Raw genomic sequence first — 18,389 nt, forward strand, 5'->3', positions numbered from 1 at the left:
TTACTGGCTTAATAGAAAGGAGATAACGAAAGGCACAGAGGGGCAGCCAGGTGACAGGAGGAGACCTGGGAGGGTCCTAAGTACAGGACCTTCTGCCCATGGGACTGGGGGGGACCACTGTCCTGACCCTCGGATGTGTCCACCCATTTGAGCCTCTCTGAATCCCGTAGTTTCGGGGTACTTGTGGAGGCCTCACTGAGTGAGGGGATAAGTATTAACTCAGTCTTCACCCTGGAGGGTGGGAGGTGGGGCTGGAACTTTGAAGCTTCTAATCGTGCTTGATCTTTCCGGTGATCAGCCCCCTCCGGGAGCCCACCAAGGTCACCTCATTAGACCTAACGAGGACTCCTATCACTCAGGAAATCCCAAGGGATTTAGGAGCTCTGTGTCAGGAACCGGGATCAAAGATCAAATATCAGAACAAAAGATGCTCCCAGCACCCCTATCACTCAGGACATTATCAAAATTTTAGAAGCTCTGTGTCAGGAACTGGGGGCAGAGACAAAAGATATATTTCTCTTTCTGTCACAGTGATATGGCAGAAGTGCTTTTGCAGTTATAATTAAGCGAAGGATCTTGAGACAAGATCATCCTGGATCAGAGGGAGCCCTAAATATAATGACAATGGTCTTCTAAGAGACAGCAAATGAAAAGACAGAGAGACACACAGGGGAGAAGGCCACGTGAACACAGGGACGGAGGCTGGAGTGACGCCTCTTTACCCAGCAGACACCAGGGATGGCCAGCAGCCACTAGAACCTAGGGAGGGTCACGGAAAACAGTTTCCCTGGGAGCCTCCAGAAGGAATCAACTCTGCCAGGCCCTTGTTTTGGGATTTCTGGTCTTCAAAACTGTGACAGAACAGATTTCATTATTTTAAGCCCTGTAGACTGTGGCAGCCCCAGACTCTAAGGTGGGCCCTCAACCCCTCCTGTCCACAGTCTTCCCTGATCCCTGCCCCCCTGGCTGGCTGGCATGGAGACGACCCCTGGGGTGATCTTGCTAAAGCTGCGGGGCCACAACGCGGAATGAGCCTGGATCTATGAATCGCTGCTCAGAGGCGCAGGAGCCCCATTAGCTGTGGTGAACCTCTTTTCTGGATTTTTCTGTATAGTACCCGAAGTTCTCTTAACTATTCCCCACCCCACCATAAAGCAATAAATCGACATTCTGGTGTGCAACGTGGTCTTGTGGAATGTACAATTGCAGGCTGTCCCTGAGACTCCATCTACAAATATACTGAAAAAACCTGTTGTGAGAAGCGGGAAGCTGAGAATCAGTCCCTCTTCCTCCAAAAACCAAAACAAACACAGCTTGGAGCCAGGGGGCCAGTCAGCACTCAGCCACCACCTTGCAGGGATCCCCATTAAGCGGTCTCGCCCACCCCCTCCCCCATCTGGCCCGGTGAACCAGCAGAGCCCGTGGCAGAGAGTGGGAGGAGGCAGCAAGGCCGGAAAGGATGTGAGCTGCTTTCCCACTTCTGGTGGCAACCCTGGAGTCCTTCGCTCTCCTTCAAGAGGAGGCACAGTGCCTGCAGCCCAGGAGTATGGGCCTGGAGCTAAGGTACCCGGGGTGCCAGCCCAGCACACCCTCCACCACAGCTCCCATCACCAAGCACAGTGTAAGAGGCCCTTTCCAGGGGAGCTTGGCCGTGGAAGCCTGATCTGTGCAGGTGCGACACGGCCTCTGTCCACACCAGCTCTGAGCTCCTTGGCCGCACGGATGTGACCTACTGGACGCTCCAACCCTGGTGTCTGAAGTTCATGGGAGCAGTGGTAGAGGAGGATGCCGGAATAGGTAGCTAAGGCCATATTGCAAAGTCCCTGGAGCGCCGCGGGAAGTTTGGACCCCACCCTAGGGTGAGGAGGTAATGGTGTAGTGGTTTGAAGATCTGTGTTTTAGAACGTTAACTCAGTGGTTCCCACAGGAGAAGACCACCGTGAATGCTGGTGTATGTGAGGGAGAGCACGGTTCACTAGTAACTCTCATCACGGAATGTATTTCAGTGTCTCTCTCTCTCCCCTCCCCCTCAGCTTCCCCGACTCCAGAAACAAGGACATAATGGATGGCCAGCTTCCAATGGGCTCCCCAGACAGCAGGTTCCATGCAGCATTCTGCGGCACAAGAATCAGCCAATGAAGACAGAGGTCACTGAGGTAAGGACTGAGAGTGCCACATCCGATGTCAGAAAAAAGGCTGCTTCAGCCGGAGAGCTCATGTCACATCATCTTCAATTTGCGCTCCGCGAGCGGAGGCCCACGCCTTTGGCCAAGGACGCTGGCCGGCGGCGCAGTCAGCAGGCGGCTCTGCCTGTCAGCTGATGTGGGAGAGACTCCAGGCCAGTGCGGCTTCCCTGGAAGACAGTTCCCTTTTTAAGTATGTTTTTCTTCCTTCTCTTCCTTTTCTTGCCTGGCCTGAGAATGTTCTTGGAAGCCTGTGGTCCACAGAAGCCCTGAAGAGTCATTTGTACCAGCAATAAATCCCTCAGCTCAGGTAGGAAGTTGGAGGGAGAGTACTGGGAAACGTAGTTTTTTGTGTCCACCCCTACTGGTCCAGCTCACAGCTCTGCCCAGGGAAGGAGACAAAATTGCATCAGATACTCTCTCTGCCCAGAGGTGAGTGAGCCAATGTGACACCAGGTCAAGGGTCAAGATAACAAGAGGTCAGGATGGGATTTAGCCAGGGCCTGAGGAGTTTAGGACAATGCACATTCAGGAAAGAGAGAAACTAGTGTGAGGGTGGAGACTTCTGAGAAAGCTCTGTGGAAAGGATGGGGTTCAAAGTAAACACCCCAATAAGGTGTGATATCTGATATGCCTGTGGTCCTACCAGAGGAAGGCTCAGAATGGGCCAAATGGGGACAAAGACCCAGTGGACAGAAACCCAGAGCTGCGCAAATTCCAACCGCCTCCCCTGGCCCGAGGCTCAGCTCTGGACCTCCGTCCCCCTCTCTGAGCCTCCTCTTGCCTTTACTCTGACCTGCTCCTGCCTCCTGGGCAGCCCCTGTCCCTACAACTGGGTTCCCCTCTGTCCTCTGAGACCTCCTGAGAGGAACACTCTCTTGCCACTTGGACTCCACAGGAGCTTCCTCGCTCTGCTCTGTGTAAGAAACCTCGGGGGTTACTCAGTTCAGAAGAACGACAGATGACCTCTCTGTGTAACACTTGTGCTGAGTGCTGGCCCATGAACTTGGCAGCTGCCCCTGGAGGGGCTCAGCTGCTCCAAGGAAACTACCTGCCTCCCAGCCTTCGCCCCGGGGACCTGGCCCATCAGCCGCAGGCCTCAGAGCTCCAGCATTCAGAGGCCCACCTTGCCCAGTGTTCCTATGGTCTATACCGTCTCAGGACTACATAATCACTTAATGGGCCTAGAAGTTCCAAACTGGCAACCAGCCGATATAAGGGTTTATTTTTACGTGAATTAGATGCCAACATTTAAAAATCAGGACATTTGATATAAAAATCTAGATTCCCATTTAGAGTGATGGTGGTTGTATAACATTGTGAATGTAGTTAATGCCACTGAATTATATACCTAAATAGACAAAATGGTACAATTTTATGTTCTGCTTATTTTACTACAATACAATTTTTTTTTTCAAATCTAGATTTCCAGCTTCTTTGAAGAATCAAACTCTATGGCAAAGTTGCATCCTGTGTGGCAACATTAGCACCTTGGCCACCTCTCCTCATTTCCCGCATGTGAAGCTCAGTTCCTTCACGGGACCCACCCAACCCTCCCCGTAGCTATTTGGGTTTGAGGTCCTGGACTCACCCTTCCAAAAGAATCTGAAGATTGGAGGAAAGTGTGGTTGTCCGGGCGGCCAACTGCCATCCACCTGCCCACCCTGTATTTCACCTCACCCCAGGGAAGACAGCCTGGACACCAGGAATCCAGGGGTCTAGCGCTCTTCTTTGGGGATCCCCTGCTGCTCCATGGGCTCAGGTCTTTCCTGATTTGTCAGCACCCAGTGATGTCTCAGTGGTCAACTGCGTGGAAGGCCTGCTCTGTGAGTCCGTCTTAGGGAACAGCAAAGAGGGAGGGAAGGGGAGACCTAGAGTCTCAGTGAGCAATTGGAGCAGAAGCAGTGGGGGTAGAGGGTGGGGCTGGGTCAAGAGAGGAAAGCAGACTGGGTCTCTGGTGCCCAGAGGCTGGCACAGGGAACCCTAAAGAGGAACCCTGTGATTTAGTAATTGAACCATATTATGGGTCCAATTGTGCACCCCCTGCAATTCATATGTCCTAACCCCAGTATCTATGAATGTGACCTTATTTGGAAATAGGGTTGTTGCAAATGTAATTAGTCAAATTGAGGTCATTAGGGTGGGGCCCTAATCCAATACTGTTGGTGCCTTTATCAAAAGGAAAAATGTGGACACAGAGACAAACACGCAGGGAGAATGCCATGTGAAGATGAAGGCAGAGGCGGGATGATGCTTCTACAACATAAAGAACACCAGATGTCCAGCAAACCACCAGACGCAATGGGTGAGGCATGCAATAGATTCTCCCTCACGGGGCTGGAAGAAACCAACCCTGCCAACACCTCGATCTCAGACAGCTGGCCTCTGGACCTGTGAGACAATAAATATCTGTTGTTTAATCCACACATTCTGCGGAACTTTGTTACAGCAGCTCTGGCAAACCCATACAGACTTATTCCAAATGGTTCCAGGATGGGTCCTTCCCCTTTCCCTCCTGGAAATGCCTCCCATTAATGGCGAACAAGGTTTGTATGTGCACAGTGGAGAGAAAAGAGGAATTACTTCTAGACCAGAGGAGTAATGTGAGCAGAAACAAGCACCACAGGATGCTCTTGCAATGGCGAGGGAAGGCAGGAGTTAGGTAATGATGCTGACATTTCTTGAGTGCCTCCTGTGTTAAATACAAATGAGTTTGACGTTAGGATTAATATCATGTCCATGCAACATGTAAGAAAAACGTGGCTCAGAGAAGTTAAATATGCGCAAGATTAGGTATGTGGGGAAGCCAGGGTTTGAAGGCAGGAACACAATAGCTGGCTTTCAACTTTCCACGCAGAAGTTAAGTCTTGCCCTGATCTTCCTGTTGGCCGGGAATCTCTTGGGCATTTAGCCTGGAGTTGGGCTGAGTCTCCTAGGACCAGCCTGACTTGAAGCAGTCCCTCTATGTTAACCCCATTCCAAACACGGCCACTGGGTAGATTCAGTGCTAACCCAGCCAAACCAGAACAGAGGCGTGAGGGCCTGGGCCAAGTTCCTGCTCCAAGTCTCTCCCACAGCGACTGGTGGCTACTGCCGAGGCCACCCAGGGGGACTGCACGCAGGCCAAAAGATGCAGGAGGCTTGAGCACAGCCGCACTTAACTCCCATTGAAAAGGATCAAGTGCGCGGCTGCTGGAGAAAGCCTGAAAACAAAGCCGAACAGTCCTTCAAACGTTCAGACACAGAAAAAAAGGTTAAACGCCTCTTCACCCAAGCAACAGGCCTGGGGAGAAGAAGCCAGCCTGTAGCTCCAGCTTTAGCTCAAAGCCTAGGACTCAGCTGACTTGCCCGATCCCAGGATTTTTATGATGAAACAGCACATGTGTCGCTCTAAAAACTGTGCGTATGAGGCAGAGATCCCAAATAGGTCAGTCTCATACCCAGACAGGCTGCTTGTGGCCGGGGCATTTGAAACGCAGACATCATCATTCTCATAACCACTCACATGTTGTGCTCGCTATGTGCCAGGCGCTCCTGGTGCTTTATCCATGCTGATTCATGTCATCCTCACACCGAATGCTAACTTGCCCCAAATCACACGGAGGCCATGTTCCCAGACCTCCAGTGGGTGCCTGAAATGGCAGACCGTACCAAGCCCTACATAGATTATGATAAGTTTTAATTTATAAATCAGGCACAGTAGGAGATGAACAATAATATCTAATAATAAAAAGCATACTTATAATGATATACTATAATAAAAGTTATGTGACTGTGATCTCTCTGTCAAAATCTCGTATCGTACTGCACTCGCCCTTCTCTTTGGCACGATGTAAGGTAGTAAAATGCCCACCTGATGAGGTAAAGTGAGGGGAATGACACGCATTATTTCGCAGCATTAGGCTACTGCTGACCTTCTGGAGACACAGGAGAAGGATGGGCATCTGATCCTGAATCACTGAGCCACGATGATGTCGATGGTTGGACGTCAGGAGCAGACAACGTGGATGGTTGGGGAAATTTCATATTTTCGGACCACAGTTGACCACAGGTAACTGAAACCACGGAAGTGAAACCGAGGATAAGGGGTGACTACTCCGTGTGTGTGCATATCTTCAAGGGTTCTCTTCCTCCGGAGAATCTGAACAGACCAGCTCTTTTCATGTGATGGGGGCTGTTTCCCTGACACCTTCTCCAGAGCACAGCTGCCTGTGTAGAGGATTCAAAGCTGTTCTCTCCAAGGACCAAGTCTAAGTCACGTTTCAACTCAAGCTGGACAGAATCCCAGAACAAAATCAGTGAGACATCTCTAGAAAAAAGGCTTCCCTCAAGGTGTCCCTTGAGGTCACCTTCCAGAAGGGCTCTCGAGCTCCAAGGCTTCACTCACTGCCTCGTGCCTTGTGAAAGTCCCCATGTATGCCCCTGCCTCCTTCTGATGTCCTCCATGGAGAAAGGGCAAGGGGAGGGCTGAGGCGCCGTTTCCCAGCCATGCCAGGCCGGGGAATTAGAACCACGTGAGGGCCTTCGTGAGCCTCGTGTCGGTGCATCTTGCTCAGGTGCCTTCTCTGCCCTGGTGAAGATACAACCAAGAGATACAACCTAGATGCCATGAGGCTTTTTCAGAATTTGTACTGTGTAGTAAATGGCCTGCTACCACTAGCAGGAGTTTGGGGATGAGAAAAAGGCAGTCTTGAGTTTTTCATCGCCTTCGTCTGTGTCCTCAGGTCACGCAACAACTTCCTGACTGTTCGCCCTCCTTAATGTCGCACAAGCCTCCTCTGGTTCAGTTTTCGGTCTGACAGAATTTAGTGACCCCCAGCTGGGTGTCAGGCACTGTGCTAGATGCTGGGGAGGTAGCAGTGTGAGCAAGACCCACGGGGTCCGTGTCCTCATGGAGCTTTACAGTCCATAGAAAAGGACATTAAGCAATTTTAGTAGAGGGCAATGCTTATTACCACAGAGGAAATGCCAAGGTAAAAAAGCAGGGAAATTCTTCCAGCTGAAAAAATATATGTGCAGGCTCAGAGCCTGGCACAACACAGAGAATGAGGTGGGAAGTGGTGTGGGAGGTCGGTAGGAGCCTGACAGGGCAGCGGCGTCTGGATCTGCTCGGGACTCTTCAGCTGCCACTTGCCACTTGTGGCTACTGAGCACCGGAAACGCGGTTAGTCCCCATCGAGATGTGCTGTGACTGTGTCATCCATACTGGATTTCCAGGATTAGTACCAAGAAATGTAATATATCTCATCAACAATTTTAGAGTGGTCAAATGTTGAAATGGTAATATTTTGGACATACTGGGTTAAATAAAAATGTCACTTTTTACTTTTCTGCTGTAAAGTTTTACTAGATAATTTTGAATTGGATATGTGGCTCCCATATTTCTATTACACAGCACTGCTCTAGGCCATGTTAAGAAATCCTGAGTTCATCTACCCCAAGAGCAGTGGACAGGTTTTGAAGTATTTTAAACAAGGGAGTGGCACAGCCTGATCTGTGTTTTCAGAAGACTCTGTGGCAAGGAGACTGGATGGCAGGGTGACCAGACTGGGGCAGGGGGACAGTGACGGGTGGGTGTGGCTGCTCACCTGTGAGGTGGTGGATTAGACAGGGTGGCAGCAAGGTGGGTAGAGAAAACTTTCAAAAAATCCAATGACTAATGCCAAGCGTTCTCATCCCAGTGAGAAATAATAGGTTGAATCATATGGAATTTCCATCTTTTTCGGTCAAAAATGATTGAAAATTGAAAGAGCTAACAAGGGCCAAATCGGAACAACTGACTTACAAAATGTAGTACTGGAACCCAAAGGCTGACATAAATATCCCGAAGTCGATACTGGCACAAGTAACTAAATGCATAAAGAAATAGGAGAGAAGCAACAACTCCTTCTTACAGAAGAATTCCAATTACTAAGTAAGTTAGAAAATAGGAAATCACCATTAGTCTACCAGTTACAGGGGGACTCCGATGCAACATGTTTCCAGCAGTAAAGGCATCTGGGAAATGCTGGACTCGCTGTTTAACCTTCTGTGACTGTTTAACTCTCTGTAGCCTCAGGCGTGGCTGACTACCCAGCAAACCCGAATGCCACCCAAAGATAAACATCTTGCCCCCCAGAAAGGAGGTTAATGAATGTATAGAGCATGGATAACTACCTGATGGTATCTGTTAACTTAGAAATGCATTGTTCTTTCTGGAGGTCTATGTGACCACCCACCATATGCTTTTACTATTAATCCCCTATAGAAAGGAGACCTTGTCCTGGGAGGGGTGTGGATTCTCCCAGCCAGCCACCGCTGGGAGCAGCTGCTTTGCCTGTGTCTGTGTTTCTCCTATTAAAGCTCTTATAATTTTGAATTAGGCTACATGTCAGTTCTTGAGAATCGGTCCCAAATGTAGACTTTTGGGGCTTTCCTCCAACAATAGTAGTAACTACCTCAGGCAAGATCCCGTTACAGATACTGAGGGGCAAAAGTTTAAGAAACAAGGTTATTGGCATAATCTTAAAGTATGTCCCTCCAAATAATAAAGGAAAAAATAGTTTACTGTGGAAAATTCCAATAGGTATTACTTAGCCAAGTGATGAGTAACCACCTCCAGTGACAGACATTATGTATTCCTTGATATGATGCACTGAGGACATTATTACTCTTTATTTTCCCAATTAACACATAGTCTTAATCTCATCATGAAAACACAAGAGACAAACCCAAAATGAGGGGCATTCTATAGAATAATTGACAGGTATTCCTCAAGAGAGACAAGAGCCACCACAGACTGGCAGAAACTGGAGATATGACAACGAAACGCAATTTGAGACCCTGGATTGGGTCCAGTGATAGAATAACCACATTAGCAGAAAAACTAGTGAAAACCAAGTCAGTCCTCTACTTTACTTCACGGTATTGTACCAAGGTTAATTGCTTAGTTTTGAAGGGTTCTGTGGCTATGCAAGATGTCCTAAGGAGAAGCTGGATGAAGGGTAAATGGGAACTATTTTTGCAACTTTTTCTGAGTCTCAAATTTTCTGAATAATGATCTGTTGAAAGACAGCTGAATGGCAGCAATTTCATATAACCCAACCTAGTATGTTGGACAAGAAACCACCGAAACTGAACTGCTAACGCTCCACTAATGCGTTACGTAACATGCTGCAAGTGTACTCATTTGGGGGCAACTTTGCCTCAAGATCAGAGCCTGCATGAAGATTCAGCTCAAACACTATTCTGTTCAAATTGATTCGATCGGCAAGACTTGTAAGGAAAAGTCTCAGATGACAACTAGGACTGGGAAGAACACAGCAATGGATGGCACATCGCCACTGGCTGTGTCATTACAAGGCACCTGAGCACTGGGTCAGCTACCCTTCTCCCTTCCCTTCAGACCTGCCATCATGAGGAAGTCTGGTGGAGTTAGTTAGGATGGTCCAGTTTCCTAACACAGAAGCTGCAGAATGGCAAGGTCTCTCCCCAGAAGCTGTGTTGTAATTAGGTGGTGGTAAGTTTCCAGGAAAAGAGGTGTGTCCTGCAACTGGTGTCAAGTGAGTACATTGCCCCTTACCACAGATGATTCAACAGTGACCAGACTAGGTCAATGGCCGAGCTGGGCACCGTGGAAGATGTTCTCTCATGACCACAAGGGGATTTCAGAGAAAACTAGAACTGTAATCTCCAAAATTATACTCAATTGAAGTAACATTTACAGCTCCTAGTTCATTGTAGTGATGAGTGGCTAGTAAGAGTTCCTTTACATAGGTGGGTTAACTTTCATGCAGCTTAAGTACCAGTATGTTTATTGTGTTTGAGGTATCATTTAATGGTCTGAGCTAGTGTAACTTCTGGAGGTGAACAATTTAGTCTTTATTTAGTAAGTCAGGCTTCTTTTCATTTGCCATAGCAGTCTCACTGGTTCGATTATTCACTGTAGTGCCTTTGACTTAATGATACTTAATTAAGGCTTTGCTGAGAGCAAGAGCTATATTTCAACTCCAAATGATCAAAATGTACAAGAATGTTTAAAAATTAAAGTGTACTGGGCAAGCTCTTACATTGTCTAAACAAACAGATACCTGGATTCACTTTGTATATGCCCTCTAAATAGATTCGTATGTTAAAGATACACTTCTACAGTTCTAAACTGAAATGTGGCCCTTGGAGAGGTTGGGACACAAAGTCCTTTGATAGTACCATAAGTGGTTAATGTCAAGGTTAGAGAATGGTTCTCAACAAATGCAACCAACCAGTTATATATACCAAAGGAAATTCTTTATTGTAAACAAGATATAAAGTACAACAAAAGAAATATTGTGCAAATTGTAAATCACAAGGATTTTTTATTAAAAGAAAACTTTTCCAAGGGTCCAAGAGTTTGGATATCAGAAATCTAGACCCAATATAGAGAAAAATGTTAAATGGGTAGATATAGGGACATATTTCACTATATATTTTAAGCAATTTACTCTTGTTTTACCACTGTGTATATTATCCACTACACAACAGAATAAAACAGAAATACTGTTAACAAAAGTGAATGTTCTAGTCATTTTTCTACACATCTAGTTCCACACCCCCCCATAAACCTCCTATAAATTAAAAGGTAAATTAACAGGACATTGTCTGTCCACCGTGAACAACAGCCACTGACTTTCTAATTCAATAAAGCATGTGTCACATCCTCACAACATGAGGATACTTTACTGATGACATACGCCATCTTTTTCAAGGAGTTATCTAAAATTCTTCATATCCCTTCTTTACAATATATATTTTCATTTTTGAAACTTTTTTTCCTAAACAAAGTGCAGTGTATTTTAAGTCTCTAGAGAAAACACATTGGTATACAATGTTCAAATCTACACAAGGAACTGCAGGCAAACTAAACTTCAAAGCATAATAAAATGCCTAGATATAGTCACTTGTTAAATTTTCAAAACAAAAATGCAGAAAAATTGTAGCTACACTTCAAAGCAATTAAATTATTGAGGATTCCAAATCTTTGGGCCCTCGGTAGCAATATACAGCTCATCAATTCCAAATGTCAGCAATTATGTAAAAATGCTAGGCCTATTTAACAACTGTGTCCACAAAGTTGACTGGAAAGACTAGGAACAGTAAACAAGATAACTCTAGGAAAAGATGACAGTATTTGTAATAATAAAAATCCATTTTCTATCTCCATCTCTGTACCATAATGTTGATTTCCAGTCTGTATACTCTTGAAGCCAGTGCCCTAAAAGAATCACATTGAAAAGTTGGTCTCAAGTATAAATGGCAAAGTAAAGTAACAAGTTATGCACACAAATTCAACATCTGTGCTGCCTGTGCTGACCTCATCTGAAACCTTCAAAGAAATATGTAGAGTAAAAGCTTCCTCGTCTTTCTCGTGTGATAACAAATGAATCCTGCCACTCCGTGATGTGCCTGTGACCACAGCACTTCTTGTCATCTAACCCCGTCTGGGCCTTCTCCCCAAGCTGCAGGGCTTCTGCTCTCAGCCCGCACTCCAGGGCCACAGGCTTGCAGTGGAAACATTCTCGTATCACCACTGGCTCCTGACTGCGACCAAAGTTAGTTCTGATGCTTCACCTTCTGATTCGTCACTGCGTGGGAGCAGCAGCTGGAGGTAGGGCAATGTCGTTCAACTTGCTCACTTCCATCTGCCAGTTTGGTAGCTTCTTGGCTGACAGATGACGCCGGGCATGCTTGGTCAGGTGGTCACTCCTCATGAACCGCCGGTCACACATGGGACAGGCAAATTTCTTCTCACCTGTGTGGGTTCGTCGGTGTCTGGACAGTTCATCAGAACGAGCAAACCTCCTTTCACAACCTTTCCAGCTACAGCTAAAAGGTTTTTCTCCTGAAACAAAAAATTCAGATTATCATTACTGTGCATTTACTAAATCCCTGTAAATTACATACTTAATTATATCTAAAGCTAGTACATTTTTAATGAGCTATTAAATTAATAAGCTGTCAAGTAAGTACTATACGTGTACCCACTATTTTCAACTTTCTCCATCACACTGATAAAAGCCTTCCCTTTATAAAAGGAGCCCAAAACAAAAACATTTTCAAACTTCAACTATAGTACAAAGGCTTTACAAATAATTTATTTTAAAAACTTTATTAAAGTAGCTACTCAGGACATTTAAAGAGACTTGCAAGTTCTTCCTTAATATGCCTGGTTTACATTTCTGATCACTACACCAAGAAAAATTCATCTAAACTTTTACAACATAAGAAAGAAACGGTTGGTACCTGTATGTGTTCTCATGTGGGCCTTCAGATGAGAACTTTTGAAGTATGTCTTGCCACATCCTGGATGGCTACAGATGTGACTTCTTATCCTCGATGAGTCGATCTGAGGAGTGACTTTTGCCGTCGAAGGGGAAAACCCTGGAGCAGGGGCAATGGGAGAGAGTCTGGTGCCATTTGGGCTCACTACTGCAGGCTTTGGGTTCTGGACAACCGGCTGGGGTACGACGAACATGACAGCGCCTTTGGGCACCTGAGTGCCCATGAACACAACAGGTGGGCAGACAGCTGGTGGCTGACTGGGTGGAGTGCTGGGAACAACTGTTGTCACAACAGGGTTGTTTGCAGGGAGGGGAACCATCTGACAGATGACCGGCATAGGTGGCACTCCCCCTGTTGATACTGCTGCAGGTGGAGAAACCAATACTGACTTCTGTTGGGGGGACAAAGGGGCTGGCTGTGATCTACAAATGACTGTCTCTGAGGAAGGCACAGGAAAGTCATAAAGCACGGCACTTGCTTTCTCATCAACATCTGCTACTGCGCTTCTCTCACATTTTGATCTGTTTGGTGACACAGTTGCACAAGGTATGTTTTTTCTTGCAGCCTCAACACTTAAGTGGGTTCTTCTTTGAAAAGAATTGTCCTGACAGCTGAGGATGCTGGCTGCTTTCACTGGGCAGGATCGGTGGTTACACAGCTGGGCATCAGCTGTATGACGAATCACACTTGTTGCCTGAGCCTTGGGGAGCTTGGGGACAGGTACTGTGTTCTTATCTTCCTCTTTTAAAGGTGCAGCAACGTGAGACTTGGAAGTATCTGAGAATGATTTGAGGTGTCCGGTAGATGGCGCTGGTGCCATCAGATTTGACACTTGAGAAGGTTCAAAGTCAGAAGGACTGTAAGGTGGAGTCAAACACTACAAAGAAATAGGCAGGCAACAGTTTGAGAAATTTAAGAGTCCATTATGAAAATTACAAGAAAGTATATAATTTACAGTCATCTTAAAAAACAATAATACTTACAAATGCTGGGATCGTATGAAAATCCGGTGTACCCGGAAGCAGATTCTCTTCCTCTGACATATCAGATACTGGCGTAACAGGTCTGTTTTCAATGTATCTCTTAAAATCAGACTTCCAACTGCAGCTCATTGACATAAGTGCTTCTACAGCTTCAAAATCACTTTTTTCTGCAGTTTTGTTCCAGGAATACATACTGTCTTTGGATCTTTCAGAGATCATTTCCATTCTTTCCTCCTACGGGGGAAAGGAAAATGCTTTTAAGCATATACTAATTACAATTTTTCCTTTTTTTTTTGCTATTTGCAAAACTTCCCAAATTAAAATGTGAAATAATTTTTTCATCCCACTCTGCTGGTAATGGTAATTAAAAACCTTCCTCGTTCTTCCTCTCACATTTTTGTTTGAACACTGACATCTCTGCTAGGTAGAGAGGAGCATGTGATTATCATTAAGAGGACCAAGGCCAAATGCCATCAATGCATTTTGTGAGCCAAAAAAAGAGAAGCTCTAGGCTTGAAAGAAAAGTTGTATGTTCTTTCCAGAGTAGACACTTGCAACTAGGGTCAGAGAAATTAACTATGGGTATGCTCTACAGAAGTTTTCTTTTTTCAAGACTTTCTTTAAAAAGGAAATGCAGTAGACAGAGGTCTGGCCTGTTCTTTTGGACCTGACCTTTGAAAACTTTGTGCTTTGTGATAAAAATCAACAGAACAAAAAAATCTTCCGAGGCTCTTTCAAATGTATTAGGTTACTTGAAATCTAACTTTTTTGAAAACTTAAGTTACCTAGGGTAAAGAAAGATAAAAGTGAAACATATGGAAAAATCCCAAAACTTTTAGTTAAGTTTCAATTTCTTCATGTGTGTGTTCCCTTTCAGTGGGTCTATTTTAACACAATGGTTTGCTACTCACAACTATGACCAGCCAATACAATAATACTAAAAAATGGATGAGAAAACTTAGCAATTCTGCTCAGAATTTGCAAAAATCTTGGCTGCAAGGAGTTTATAATAATCAAATCAAACGAATCTTCTATTTTTTTAAAGAACTGCTTGATGACAAGAGTAACAGCACATGCTTTGTATTCACATGTACAGCTCCTATCAAGTGTTCAATGTTTCATATTGAAGTCCCATAAGCTACACTTTATAAATATTGGTACTTCTCACCCTCTCTCTTTTTCCATTAATGAGGTCCCAGTCTTTCTCTCAAACTAGAGATTACTTAAAAATATTGAAAAACATCCTTTACGTTACAAGGTATTATTCTCAATGTTCATTTTTAAAAAGGCATAAACCCTTTGGGTTGAAATACTTAAGAAACCTGCCATTGCTCTAGATATATCGCTAACAGTGCAGTTGCATAACCGAGCACGCCTTTATGTAAGCTGCAATGGACAGCGCATGTATGTGTAAAAGCCTCAAGCTGCCAATGCAAAGAAAGGAAAAAGAGAAAAGGCAGGCAGCAGGGAAGAGGAGTGTGAGCTGGAAGAGAAGCGGGGAGGGCAGGAAAGGGAGTGGGGCGGGAGGGAGGAAAGGGAAGCGCGGGCGGAGGCGCGGGCGGGGGAGGCAGACGAGGAGGGGGAGGCAGACAAGGGGCGGAGGCAGACGGCGGGGGAGATCCTCGCTGGCGGGGACAGACGGATGGGGCCGCCCTAACCTCAATGAGGCTCCTGGGTGAGTCACTGGGAACATTCCTCGCAGCTCGCACGTCCCAGCATCCCTGCCCCCGCCATAGGCCAGCCAGCCTGGCGGCCCCGGCCCGGATTGGCTGGGCGGCCAGGGCGGGGGCGGCGGGAGGAGGGGGCGAGGCATGTGAACAAAGCGTGATCAGCGGCTGCTCCCGGCAGCGCAGGAAACGTGAACTGGGAATTGCCGCGCCGTCACCTTTCACCTACTTCCTGAGATCTCGGCCCCCGCCCTCGCGCCAGCCCCGGGGAGGGGCCCCGGGCGCCGCCGCCAACCGCCCGGCAGTGCGCGCCGGAGCCCGCAGGGAGGGGCGGGGCCGCAGGCGCCCTACTCTGGGAGTGCCCGCCCCTCCCAGCTCGCCGCGGTTCCCTTAGGAACCGACAGCGGGGCCGGGCCTCGCTCCCGCCCCTGGTGGAGGCCAGAGCTGGGTCACTCGGGGACGAGAAGCTCCCCGGGTGCACCCGCTCTCAGCCCACCCCCGGCCTCCGCCTCAGCAACTGGAGGAGGAGCCGGGTCCCCGCGGAAACCCGGCCCCCGCCCCTTCCCAGCCGAGCCCTCGGTGCTTCCCTCCCACGCCGCCCGGGGACCTCAGACCACCCGGTCTTTCCCAGCAGACGCGGCGCACCCTCCCCCAAATCCGGCAGCTCTGGCCCCCGCCCCCTGCGCGTCTCCACGGGATCCCAGACGTGCAGCCCCCACAGGCTCCGGCTTCAGACGCGCGGCCCCAAGGCCTGCGGCTCCCGCCTAGACATGCGGCCCCCGCGTCTCGCGGCCCCAGCCCCCCTCTCATTCTCCCCGCCCCTCTGCAAGGTCCCGCTTTCCACCCTCCCATCCCCGTGGCGGCTCCCCACCCCCTCCAAGAGGTTCACAGAAGGCGGCCACCTGCCCCCGCCGGGGATGGGGAGTCCCCTGCCGACGTCTGGGGGGTCAACTCCATCCCCCTCCTCGGCGGTTTGCACTCCGCGTGCCATTCCCCCACATCCCCGCTGGGCGATCCCTCCTCCAGCCTACGGCTATCTGCTGAACAGCACCCCACATCCTGCCAGCCTCTGTTCAGACCCCCGAAAGAGGGTCTCCTCTCCTGTGGACACCCCGCTCCTCAAATGCTCGCGAGCAGCCCCCTCCCATCCTAGATCGCAGTCCTCATCCAGGAAGAGACATCTTTCCCCGGCGCCAGGTGCAGGGTGGCCCCCTTGTTCCCTCCTTCACACATTATCTTAACCTCGCTGCCAGGCAGCAGCCCCCTCCTCACTCTTCGCGCCCCTCCAGTCATCTTCTTCCTCACTTGCCTCAAGTCTGTCTCTGGAGCTACCCCTTCCCCTCACTACACCTTGAACAAGACCCTTTTCTCCCTTGGCTCTACATCCCAGGCCGCCTCTCTTGACCCCTCGCGACACACACGCCCTCACCAATGCCTAGTCTGCAGAAAGACCCCAGCCTTCTCAGCGATTGCTTTGCAGCCCTGGTCCTCAGAAGCGGCAGATGTCAGGGGCTCCGGGTTCGAGGACCCGCTGGCCCCTCAGACGTGGCAAGGCAGGGAAGGACAGGGGCATTCCCAGGTGACTTACCGCAGCCTGCTGGAGAGAAGCGCCGAAGTTGAGCATGGTTGGCTGCCTGGCCGCGGGCGGCAAGATGACTGGCTGTTACTCTGCTCCACTGCTTGGCCACAGACAGGCACCCAGAGACACTCGACGACACTCCCGCCGCCGACACCGCGCTCCGCGCCGTCTGCCCCCTCCCCATTCAGGTAGCCGCTCCGCCTGCCGCGCGCCGCGGGCGGGGTTGGGGCGGAGCCTGAGGCTGGCCAATCAGCGGCAAAGGTGTGTGAGATGCCGGCCAATAGGCTCGCGGGGCCACGCGTGATCAGCGGCTGCCCGGCAGCGTGAAGCTTGTGTCAGTGGAGCGTGTACACAATCCCAGGCAGCGTGTTCCCTCTGCCCGAGGGACTCCCGCTGCCACCTGACTCAGTGACACCCCCCATCCCTCGCCCACCCCACGCCTGTCGTTACCCGCCCCGGCCTAGGGGGCGGTGCTGCGGGAGGGGACCTAGTCCGGAGGCGCGGCGGCGGCGCTCCCAGGCACTGCGGAAGGCTAGTCCCACGTGGGAGGTAGGGAGGGATACCCACTTTGCCGCGTCCCCTTGGCGCCGGGCCCCAAGTCAGCCAGCCGCGCGGTAGGCGGGACGCCGGGCAGCCGGGCGGGGGAGGCGGTGGCTTCGAACTAGGGTCCAAGCCAAAAGATTTGCATTTGGAAACGCCATCCCTTTGCTCGTCTGGCAAGAAAGCAGATCCCGCTAACCGACCAAGCTGCATTTCTCGAGCATTCGCTAGGTTTTTGCCTCCCTGGACGCGGGGATCACAGAGACTGGGGAGGGGGAGGGAAGGCAGCCCAGTCTCAGAGCCGACACCTGTTACTGTGCCCCCAGCCCACGCCTGGGCCTCCGGCGCTGGCTTGCCCTCCCCATCTGCGTGGTAGGGAGCTGTGCCGGCCCTGGCCCGCCCCGCCCGTCCTTCCTGCCCCGCCCATCCTTCCTTCTGGCCAGCCAAGAGAACGGCGTGGGGACTGCAGGAAACCGGAGAACTGGACCAATGGGGTGATGGGAACCGTAGACCCGATTTTTTATCCTTTCTGGCGCCCATGGTTGGTTGTGGGATCGAGTTTTGAGCTCGATGTTGCTCAAGTTTAAGTTACAGTCTACAAGCTGTTTCAAAGGTAGACCCTACGACCACCCCAGGCCAAGGCCTCTGGCAAGGCCCGCCCTGCCTGGAAACTGTGGGGATGGGGTGGGGTGGAATCTCCCAGGGTCGCCGGGGCAAGCCGGGGGCTCTCTCCGCTACGACTGGAGTGGAGTTGCTGCAGGGATATCCGCTAAGTCAAGTGCTCCTCCAAAGCACCACTCGCCTTCCACTCCTTCACAACCCCCCACCTCCGGTTGGTCGGAGGCGGGCGGGGACTCCTAACTGGGAGCCCGCGGCTCTGCTTTGACTCCCTCTTTACCTTTTTGTAGCCATTTGGTCCCCGTTCACAGCAGCTGTTGGAAAGTTGGGTAGTGATAACGGGGCTTAAAGCACAAGGGATATTTTATCTGCTTTGGACAGGCTGAACGCGTGGACTGGCTGATCATGATCACTGCTCCTCCCGAGAGCTGCCTCACCTCTTGTGTAACTGAAAGGCTAATATAAACGTACTTTTTTTTTAACCAGTAAGCACAGAATGAACATGGAAAGGAAACTAATTATT

The 18,389-nt window shown here is 49.3% G+C and overlaps 1 protein-coding gene across 2 annotated transcripts; it reads right to left on the reverse strand.

Annotated features, from left to right (window-relative positions):
- Window positions 1–10,431: 10,431 nt before the first annotated feature.
- Window positions 10,432–16,947, reverse strand: KLF10 (Kruppel like factor 10). 2 transcript variants are annotated; one of them, XM_028533830.2, is made up of 4 exons: window positions 16,718–16,947; window positions 13,463–13,696; window positions 12,441–13,356; window positions 10,432–12,039 (listed from the first exon to the last, which is right to left on the reverse strand). In XM_028533830.2, exons 1-4 carry the CDS (start codon window positions 16,751–16,753, stop codon window positions 11,780–11,782), a joined length of 1,446 nt encoding a protein of 481 aa, XP_028389631.1. In that variant the 5' UTR covers window positions 16,754–16,947; the 3' UTR covers window positions 10,432–11,779. The 2 variants fall into 2 exon arrangements, with proteins under 2 accessions (XP_028389631.1, XP_035887223.1); XM_036031330.1 differs by lacking the exon at window positions 16,718–16,947 and adding an exon at window positions 15,121–15,259 and having other exon boundaries at window positions 10,497–12,039.
- Between the last annotated feature and the right edge of the window lie 1,442 nt (window positions 16,948–18,389).

Source organism: Phyllostomus discolor, chromosome 7 (genome assembly GCF_004126475.2).
Source record: "Phyllostomus discolor isolate MPI-MPIP mPhyDis1 chromosome 7, mPhyDis1.pri.v3, whole genome shotgun sequence".
Lineage (NCBI taxonomy): Eukaryota > Metazoa > Chordata > Mammalia > Chiroptera > Phyllostomidae > Phyllostomus > Phyllostomus discolor.